Genomic DNA, 10,215 nt, shown 5'->3' on the forward strand with positions numbered 1-10,215 from the left:
TGCAGCCAATCCCCAGAACGTTGTTTTTTGGTGGGATTGGGATTTGAACTCAGGGTCTAGTGCCTGCAAGGCAGGCACTCTACCACTTGAGCCACACCTCTAGTCCATTTTGCTCTGGTAGTTTTTGGAGACCAATCTCTCGAACTATTTGCCTGGGCTAGCCTGGAACCTCGATCCTTCTGATCTGAGCCTCCCAAATAACTAGGATTACAGGCACGAGTCACCGGTACACTGCTTCTCCAGAACTTTTCATCTTGCAAACACAGAACCTCTGCACCCATCTCTCTAATCCCCATTGCTCCCTCTCTGCAGCCCCTTGTGAGGGTCCTTTTTTTCACTGCAGCTGTTGTGACTTGAGTGTGAATTGTCCCCGTTCGTGTGCTGAAGGCTGGGTTCCCAGTGCAGCCGTGTTCAGAGGCGGGGCTTCTGAGAGGTGATTGGATAATGAGGGCTCTGACATCACGGACGGATTAATCCCGTCACAGATTCACAACATGGATGGCTGTTGGAAAGTAGGTGGGGCCCAGTGGGTCACTGGGGAGGGAGGAAGATGTGCTTTGGAAAAGATGTATCTGTCTCCAGCCTCACTCTTTGTCTATCTGTCTGTCTGTCTCTCTACTTCCTGGCTACCATGAGGTGAGCAGCTATCTTCTGCAATGCCCTTCTTTTCATATAATTACTTATACAGAGGGTTTCATTGTGATATTTCCATATATGCATATAATGTACTTTGATCAAATTCATACTCTATCACTCTCTTATCCCCTCCCCCAGTATTCGACTTGCACACATATGTAGGAGATATTTTACCACATTCCCCCACCATGCCTTTCTGCCATATGTAATGTAACGTTTGCCTCACAACAGCGCAGAAACAATGGGGCCAGATGGCCATGGACTGAAACCTCTGAAGCTGAGCCAAGATAACTCCTTCCTCCTGCTTTCTCGGTCTCATCACAGCACACCATCTCCTTCACTTGCCAGACAGGCAGACCCCAGACAACGGACCCCGGGTCACCTGGCAGATCCCAGCCATGGACACCAGGTTTCTCAGGAAGACAGGACCCAGAGACTTGCAGCAGAACAAGTTTAATCCATTGAGTCCCAATTCAGGGGTTCAGGATAGGACAGAATTTCATGGAAATATTTATCCCTGTCCCCAGGATAGGACAGAATTTCATGGAAATATTTATCCCTGTCCCTTCGTCATCTCACTGAGGCAAGCAGAACTGTACCTACAGGGTCACTTCTGGCCTTTATTTGGATCATGGTTCTTCTTCCAGAGATCCTGGGACCAACCAGATCCAATGCTTACCTGGGGTCCCCAGGCCATCCTGCCTGTAGGAGATGGGAGCAGCCGGCAAGAGGAGCGCTCTGCTCACACGCCAGACCCATCTGTTCCAGGACAAGCAAAGGCCCTTCCCTGCATAGCTTGGGGGGTGGGGAGTGAGGGATGGGGGGGGGCCAGGCACTGAAGGGCAGGAAGGAAGCAGGTGAGAGTGGTGAGGATGTGGAGAGTAATTTCTGCCTGCTAATCTGAGGGCACCGGTTGCTTTTATTATAAGCAGTGACTAACACAGAGAAAACCATGGCTTGTGACAAAGTGTGACACTGTGGAGCATCAGCACGCCTTTCATTTTCCTACAAGAAGCCACAGCCTAGGAAGGTGGGGTGACTGATGCCACAAGGAAAGGTGGTGGCAGAGGGCTGAGATTAGAATCAGGTTGGAGGGCTGGGATGTAGCTCGGTGGTACAGCGCTTGCCTAGCATGCGTGAGGCCCTGGGTTCGATCCCAGCACCAAAAAAGAAAAAAAAAAGAATCAGGTTGGATCCCTGGGCACCTCTGCTACCTGGCGGTTCCACCAGTCACAGATCCCAGAGCAGAATGGGGACCAGGAAGAGTCCAGGTGAAGGGAAAGTCTCAGGTGCAGGACAAGAGCTGGACAAGGGACAGAATGGCCAGAATCTGCAGAAGCTCACTGGGCTAGGGCCCTGGGGAAACATGTGAAATTTGGGTGGGGGGAGTCCCCAAAGGGAGAATTGTCAAGCTCCAGCCATCTGTGATGGTTTTGCAGGGAAGGATTTAGCTGATGGACTGAGGTCTGGGAGGACATGACGCATATTGGCATGATGCAATATTGGTCCTCAACAATCAAGGACTAATCCCCTTTCTCTTCCTGTTTCCCTCAAATCTCAAATCTGTGGGCAGAGGAAAGAGTCACTGGTGTGCTGGCGAGAGTTTCTAGGCTGAATCTGGGACAGAGGAAGGCAGGTATGACCCCCCCAGCTGGCATGAGATCCTCTGGCCCTGGTGGTGAAGCTGCTTCCAGGTTCCACTCAGAAGGGTCTGTCTGTTGCTGCCACTCTGTATCTCCATTCTCAGCCAGGGTCTGGGCCCTGCTGCCCTGGGAGGCCAAGTCACACAGGGTGCTGCCTATGGTCAGCCTGCTGAGGCTATAGGAGCTGTGGCGGGACCGGTGACGGGGGCGCTGGGTCCCAAGGCCCAGGGCTTTCCGGAAGTTCTCCCGGAAGCGGCTGGACATGAGGCTGTAGAGCACCGGGTTGGCAGCCGAGCTGAGGTAGAAGAAGACACCAGAGACAACGTGTACGTACTGGAATGCCAGGAGCAGGCCCTCTGTCCAGCGAGACACAAAGCTCCACATGAGGCGGTCAATGTGGAATGGGGCCCAACAGATTCCAAACACCACGACCAGCACAACTGCAGGGACAGAGAGGGAGGCGTGAGTGGCAGCCAGAGCCTTTCAGCTGCCTTTCCTGGGCTTCAGTTTGGTTCAACCATTCTCACCTCCACCTATCCCACAGGCCACCCAAGCTTAGCAGCCATCCAGAAGTTTCTGGGAATTTGCCTGTCCTGGCCACAGTTTCTTCAGAGATGCTTTCACTTGTATCTCTGACTGGGCAGTGGGCCATGTGCCCTGCTCCTGGCCACAATATTAACCAGGTGTGGACATCTGAGCCCAGCTGGCCCAGTCAGATACCCCTCCCCACTTATGGAATTTGGAACTGGAACACTCTTAGCTGTGGCTGCCAACTACTAACATGACAGACTGTGAGACTGAGGTCCACTCTGGATGCCCACTTGGGGCAATCACTACTGATAAATAAGGACAGAGAAGTTGGAGGACAGGATGGGTGCTCAGAGAGCCCCAAATAGCAGTCACAAGGCCAGTCTCACACACACACACACACACACACACACACACACACACACACACACACACACACCACTGTGCCTACCCCCAGCTCTCAGGACCCAACTGCCTTAACCACCACCCTTTTGCTTAAGAGGCTCTGCCTGCCTCATCCCTGTCCCCTCTCCAGCAAAATGCAGGACAGACTGGTCAAGCCCTCACTCTTTCCTTAATTCCTTCCTTCCCTGGTCTTAACCCAACATGCCCTTCTTAGGGTCTCTGCCCCGGGCCTGCATTGATTGCAGTCGTTTCTCACGTTTGCTTCTCCAGACCCTATCTTCTGCCTGTGGCGTGTTGCCCGTGGTACCCAAGCACCATTTTCCTCATCCCAGATACAATGTTATAAACAACATTCCCAGCAGGAAGTAAATGGATGGAAGGAAGGGAAGGAGGAAAAAAGGCCAGTTGGTCCCAGGCCAGCAAGCAAGAAGCCCACCTTCCCAGTGGTGGGAGGGTCCCAGCTGAACTGGCTGTAGGCTCCTCCTATGTCTGGGGGAGTGGCAAGAGTAGGAGGCAGGCTGGTGGGAAGGGGACAGTGGCCTGTAGTGCAGGCTTCACCTTGCAGAGCTGGAGCAGAGGGCTTGGGCCAGTCCTGTCTCAAGGGGCTACACAAGCGACTCCAGGCTCTGGGATGCACATCCTGAAGGGAAAGAAGAGATGGGACTTGCTCTGGGGATGGGGCTGTCCAGTTGGCTGGGTCTGAGCAGGGTTGGTGGCCCTGTCCTGCCCTGGTTCACTTCTGCCTCCATCTGATTCAGGTTCTACTGGCAATGGTAGGGTTGCTGAGCTGGGTGAGTGGGACTGGGGAGGTAAATCAGTGTCCATAGGACTTGGTTCCCCAGGTCCATAGCTTTTGAAAAATAGCCAACTCTTGGCTACAATAAGACTCCAAAGCCTCAGCGCAGGAGAGGCTGCTCTGCCTGCCCCACCCTCACTTGTGTCCTGACTCCTCACAAACATGGTCCCAAGATCTGAGTCCTCCTTCCTACCTTTCTCAGACCTACATCCACCATCTGCTTAAATTTCAAGCCTGGTGACAGTTCATAGTGAACAACAGCAGCCACAATGACAAAAGCACGGAACACTTATCCTAACGGTGCTACCACCTTTACTTATTTTGGTGGGACTGGGGCTTGAACTCAGGCACTCTACCACTTGAGCCATGCCCATGGCCCTTTTTGCTTTAGTTATTTTTCAGATAGGCTCTCATCCCCAGGCTGGCCTCAGACCTCAATCCTCCTACATATGCTTCCTGAATAGCTGGGATTATAGACGTGAACCACCATGCACAATTGCCTCTTATAGACAGTCTCTCCCAAGGCTCCAAGAGAAAGCACACAGACACATCATGAAAGAAATGCATCCCGTGGCCACTTCAGCACCCTCCTACCCCTCTTTGGGGGACCTGGTTCCCCAGGTACCACCATGTGCTTCTATCCTAAGCATCCCGCTACCCTGACCTGGGGGTGTGGGCTGAAAACTAAGCCACACCAATCAGAACTCTTCCCTGGGACCCTCCAACACCCACGAAGGAAAGAGGAGAGGGGACTATGGGGTGGCCTTGCCTTGCAAGCTACTGTGGAGAACAGAGCCAAGACATTCAGGAGCAAAGATGAGAGTCCTGGAGGGTCCCAATCCTTGTTTCTGTCATCCTGGAGCCCAGTCGCAAACTGTGCCCTTTCTGTGCGCCAGGGCTAGTGTTGTGGGTGTGCAAACTGCACACTTGACAGTTCCAAGCTTAGAAGGGCAGTAGGCTTGGTTTAATGTTCTACTGTTACTGTCTTGACTTGCTTAGTAATTTTTGAACAAGAGACCCTGAATTTCCATTTTGCACTGTCCAAATTATGAGTTGACACTACTGTGAGTCATCATTTATCTTTGGTGTAAGCTTCTAGCAGATTAATCTGAGTCCACCAACATGGGGGTTGGATGCACTCACACACTCATGGGGGCAGGAGAGGTGCTCCAAACCACACAGCCTCCAGAAAATCAGACTCTCAGTTCCCTCCCCAGCGCCTGGCTCTACCCCCTCCCCAAGAACATCACTTACACAGCATCTTAGTCACCTGTCTCCTGCCCCTATCTGGCAGCTGGGTCCCGTGGGTGTCACTGGCCCTGCCCGCTACAGTGCTCCTGTCACTGGCTTCCTGTTGGAGCAGCAGCAACCTCTCTTGCCGCAGCCGCAGCCCGATGAACAGGTATAGCACGCTGATGGTGGCCATGGGTAAGCAGAAGAAGAGCAGCGTGGTGATCTGCACCACCAGGTTGTACAGGTGCCGGGGGCGAACCAGCGTGCACACCGCTGAGTCTGGCACCAGGCCCCGGCAGGGTACGTACAGCTGCTGGAGGCCATGCAGGCTGGTATTGGGCAGAGAGCAGAGCACGGAGAGGCCCCAGACAGCCCCTAGCACCCGGCGCACATGGGCCCGAGTCACCAGGGACCTGGCCTTCAGCGGGTGCACCACGGCCACATAGCGCTCCACACTCAGGGCGGTGACGTTGAGCACTGAGGCCAGGCAGACCGTCTCAAAGAGCAGCGTGCGGAAGTAGCAGCCACCGAGGCCCAGCAGGAAGGGGTAATTGTGCCACATCTCATAGAGCTCCAGGGGCAGGCCCACCAGCAGCACCAGCAGGTCCGACACAGCCAGACTGAAGAGGTAGAAGTTGGTGGGTGTACGCATGGGTTTGTGGCGCAGGATGACCAGACACGTCAGCCCATTGCCCACCATGCCCACCACGAAGATCAGCAGGTACGTGGCAGAGATGGGCCCAAACAGCTCTGTCTGCTGCGGCCCCAAGTACTTGAGCCTCAGTGCCTCGTCAGTCAGGTTCAAGTCCTCGGGGTCAAAGTGTCCCTTGTCCTCACTGCTATTGCAAAACATGGGGCTTCTTGCACCCACTGGAGGCAGGTCTCCAAGGAGGATGGAGCAGTTGAAGCAGAGAGGAGTCTGTGGAAGAGAGAGGAGAGATGTCCAGAAAAGTCATTAGGGAATCCTGGCTCTGTGCTAACTCATCAGAGCCCAGGCACCGTCACTAGGATGGTCATATTTCACATACTTGCCGTCTATTGTAAGGTATGTTACAATTTCAGATGTAAATTGCATCTTAAAAATGATAAAATGGGAGCCTTCGATTTAAATTTTCACAGTCTATTCAAACCTTTGAATAAATGGTGGATAGTCTCAAGCATAGACTTTCCCATTCGTGTGTCCCCTGGGACTCTCACTTCAAGGCATGGACTTCATTCAGGAGAGGCCCTCAGTTATAGACATCTGTAAAGTGGGCACAGCTCCCAATACTCCCACTGTCTTTAAGAGCAAGGGCTCTGAAAGCAACTGTCTGGGTTCAAACCCAATCTCTCCAATTCCAGGCTGAGTGACCTTAAGGAAGGTGACCTCTCTGCAGCTGCTTAACAGGAGGATCCATGGAAAGTACTGACCCAGCCTGACATACGGAAGGGCATGTCAAAGTCACTGTGAAAGAGTGAAAAGCCTAAAAACGGCATGCATGGTCCAAAAGTTGGTGCTTGTTTCTATTTTCTGCCACCTGGTCTAAATATTTGTTTGAGCCAAGTTAGGGAAACAGCCAAGATGCCCCACTACTGACAAATGGATTAAGAAAATGTGGTATCTATACACAATGGAATTTTATGCAGCCATGAAGAAGAACGAAATGTTAGCATTCGTAGGCAAATGGATGGAATTGGAGAACATCATTCTGAGTGAGGTTAGCCTGGCCCAAAAGACCAAAAATCGTATGTTCTCCCTCATATGCAGACATTAGATCAAGGGCAAACACAACAAGGGGACTGGACTTTGAGCACATGATAAAATCGAGAGCACACAAGGAAGGGGTGAGGATAGGTAAGACACCTAAAAACTTAGCTAGCATTTGTTGCCCTTAACGCAGAGAAACTAAAGCAGATACCTTAAAAGCAACTGAGGCCAATAGGAAAAGGGGACCAGGAATTAGAGAAAAGGTGAGATCAAAAAGAATTAACCTAGAAGGTAACACCCACGCACAGGAAATCAATGTGAGTCAATGCCCTGTATAGCTATCCTTATCTCAACCAGCAAAAACCCTTGTTCCTTCCTATTATTGCTTATATTCTCTCTTCAACAAAATTAGAGATAAGGGCAAAATAGTTTCTGCCGGGTATTGAGGGGCTGGGGGGGAGAGGGAGGGGGCGGAGTGGGTGGTAAGGGAGGGGGTGGGGGCAGGGGGGAGAAATGACCCAAGCCTTGTGTGCACATATGAATGATAAAAAAAATAATAAAGTACATCAGGAAAAAAAATAAATAAATATTTGTTTGACACCCTTACTATTGCCACCCAGGGCTTCCCCACCTTTGTTCGACCTCCAGCACCACGGAGCGCGCAGCCGGCCTGGGTTCGAGTCGCCCCAACCCTCCAGGAAGGGCCGCCGGCCGGAGTCCGCGGTCCCGCCGCGCCCGTGGCGGGAAAAGGGGCAGAAATGACCCGAGAAGCTGCGAGGCCCCGGGGGGGTGCCCCGGGGGGCCTTGTGTCCCCTCTCTCCCTGGGACGCCCCTGTCCGCGCCGGTCCGGCCGCCGCACGCTTGCCCACGCCGGCCTCGGGCTCACCTACCATGCGGTCTGCTGCCCGTGAGGTCCCCACGGCGTCCCCGCGCCGACAGACACCGAGCCCCAGGCAGCAACTTGCCGACGATCGCGACCGCCCACCCCATCGCCCCGCCTGTCGCGGGTCCGGGACGCCGGCAGGGGGCAGTGCGGCCCCCGCAGCCCGCGAGACCCAGGACGCACCCCACCCGAGCCGCAGCGGCTGTTTGACCCGGAGCCTCACAGGGACCCATTTTACAGATGAGAACAGAGCCTCCTGATCTTACATGCTGTCCCCAAGCTGGCTTCAGCACAACCCCTTGTCACTGAGTCCCCTCTGATCCCCATCTCCTGCTCCAGGTTTCAGACACACCTCCAAAGACCCCCAGCAGCCCCTTGAAGTCAGTGTACCCCAAAAAGGCTGGCTCCACCTTCCCCTTCTCTCTCAGCCCCAGAATTGCAACCAGCCGGCTTCCAGTCCTGCAGTCCAGGTCCTGGTCCCCTCCCAGGACTGGCAGGAGCCTCCATTTTCCCTCCAACCCCTCCTCTCACAGGGCAGTTCTTCCTTAGCCTCTTCGGGAAGCCACTTCTTCACCTCCATCTCCCTCCTGTTCCTTCAGCATCAAAGCCCCTCAGCCTATCCATTCTAACTGTCCCTTCCCTGCCCCCAGCAGGAGGGGGTGTGGGCAGAAATGGAGGGAACCTGGGAAAGAGCCAAGAATGCCCCCACAGCTTCCTCCTGCCCCCTAAACTGGGCACATGTGAACTCCAGCAGGGGCTGTGTCAATCCCCAAGGCATCCTGTGATCAGCTCCCTATTTGGAAGTGATTTCATGAGAGGCCACAGGGTGCTGGAAGAAGGATGGATGGCCAGGCCCAGGCTGAAATGCTGGCTCCCGGCCTCTGCCCACCTCTGATGCACTTTGTCTGGGCTTGGTCCAGAAATCTCCTCCTGCAGTGAACGCCCTCCAGAATCACGCTCTCTTGAGCTCTGGGAGAGGTCAAGGACAAAGCCTCAGGACCCAGAGAGGCTGCTTGGAGCTGCGTTCCTCAGTTGTCCTCCCTGTAGAATGGCTGACCACTGTTATCACTATGGCGAGTGTGGCATGACATCCAGTGTACTGATGTAGGACAGGGTGCACCCCAGAAATGAGTGGCATTGTCACCGTTTCATGGCAACTTGAGGTGCCTCCTTCCCCCAGGCTTCTCTGGCCCCCAGCCATGAGTCACGAGCTTGGGAACAGGGAGTTAGACTCAAAGAGTTCCCAAGAACTCCACATGTAAACACAGCCCCAGCACGGAGAGGGAAGCCCAGCGGAGCATGGTCCCCAGGGCCCTGGGTTTCTGGGGTGCCCTGAGAGTTAACTACTCGACCCCAGAAGAAGTTACCGACCCCAGTCTAACCTTCAAGAGTGGGGCTGCTACCATGACAGATGAGGGACAAAGGACAGCATCACTCAGAACCAGTGCGCCGTGGCATCTCAGTGTGAGACTGTCCTGTCACTGGAACACATGTACACACACACACACCACACACCACTGCATGCACATCAGTTGTGTAAGTGAGTGCCAACTGATGCCACTCAGTTGGTGCCCACTCTGCACCTTTGGGGGTGTTCAGAAAGGAGGAGAAGGTGTGACAGAGCCGATGGCCCCATCAGTTCAGAAGTCGTACAGCTGTCTGTGTCTGTCATTCATACAGCATCAACAATGACCAAAGACTATGCAGGCTAAAGAACAACCCCTCAAAAGGAGAGGGCCAGTGGCTATCATGGCTGTAGTTTGCACCCCTCACTCATCCAGAGGACCCTAGGTGTCATGCTCTGGGCTTGAGCTCAGAGACTACCACTGCAGGGTGTCCCATCAGAACCAGTGACGTGTGTGACCTCCCTGCTCATCTCAGGTGGTTTGCCACGGGTTCTCTGGGCAAATGCACCCATCTCCTGAGCTTGGCCTCAGCCCAGTCCAGGGTGTCACATTCCCCACTGTGCATGACAGCACACGTACTGAGGGAGAGTGACCAAGTCCCCTGGGAGCCACTGTGACACCTGCAGGTCCTGGGGCATGGGCAGGGCTCCTGGGGATGAGGTGTACATATAGCTCAAAAGCCCTTTCCAGCCTGAGACCTTCTGAAACCCACAGGGACAGCTGCCCCAGGTCAGGTCCAAACCAAAACCTCTTCCTAAGCCTGAGGGCTCACCAGGATCTCTGGTACACCTGAAACCGCATACTCCCTATCTACATAGATGAGAAGGAAGAGAAGATGAGCTTGGGGACACTGAAGCACTGGACAGGAGGAAAGGACTGCTCTGCAGTCTGGGACTTGGGGACAACCCAGGAGCCCCCATCACTGGGCAGACACAGCTAGAAGCAATGACTGTCGATCGGAGCAGGGCTTGACCAGTCCCTTCCCTCATCAGCCCTCC

General features: G+C 54.0%; 1 protein-coding gene across 1 annotated transcript; it reads right to left on the reverse strand.

The window, feature by feature from the left end:
• Positions 1 to 1,421: 1,421 nt before the first annotated feature.
• On the reverse strand, positions 1,422 to 7,866 carry Nmur1 (neuromedin U receptor 1). The gene is made up of 3 exons (XM_020156250.2): positions 7,819 to 7,866; positions 5,263 to 6,160; positions 1,422 to 2,719 (listed from the first exon to the last, which is right to left on the reverse strand). The coding sequence occupies exons 1-3, from the start codon at positions 7,819 to 7,821 to the stop codon at positions 2,187 to 2,189; spliced, it is 1,434 nt and encodes a 477-aa protein (XP_020011839.2). The 5' UTR covers positions 7,822 to 7,866; the 3' UTR covers positions 1,422 to 2,186.
• Positions 7,867 to 10,215: the final 2,349 nt, after the last annotated feature.

Source organism: Castor canadensis, chromosome 4 (genome assembly GCF_047511655.1).
Source record: "Castor canadensis chromosome 4, mCasCan1.hap1v2, whole genome shotgun sequence".
NCBI classification, from domain to species: Eukaryota; Metazoa; Chordata; class Mammalia; order Rodentia; family Castoridae; genus Castor; species Castor canadensis.

Bases quoted from the DNA above. Each gene is read 5' to 3' on its own strand.
- Nmur1 (XM_020156250.2), bottom strand. The intron at 2,720-5,262 runs GTAAGTGATGTT...CTGTCCCTGCAG, and splicing joins ACAGGTGACTAAGATGCTGT to TTGTGCTGGTCGTGGTGTTT.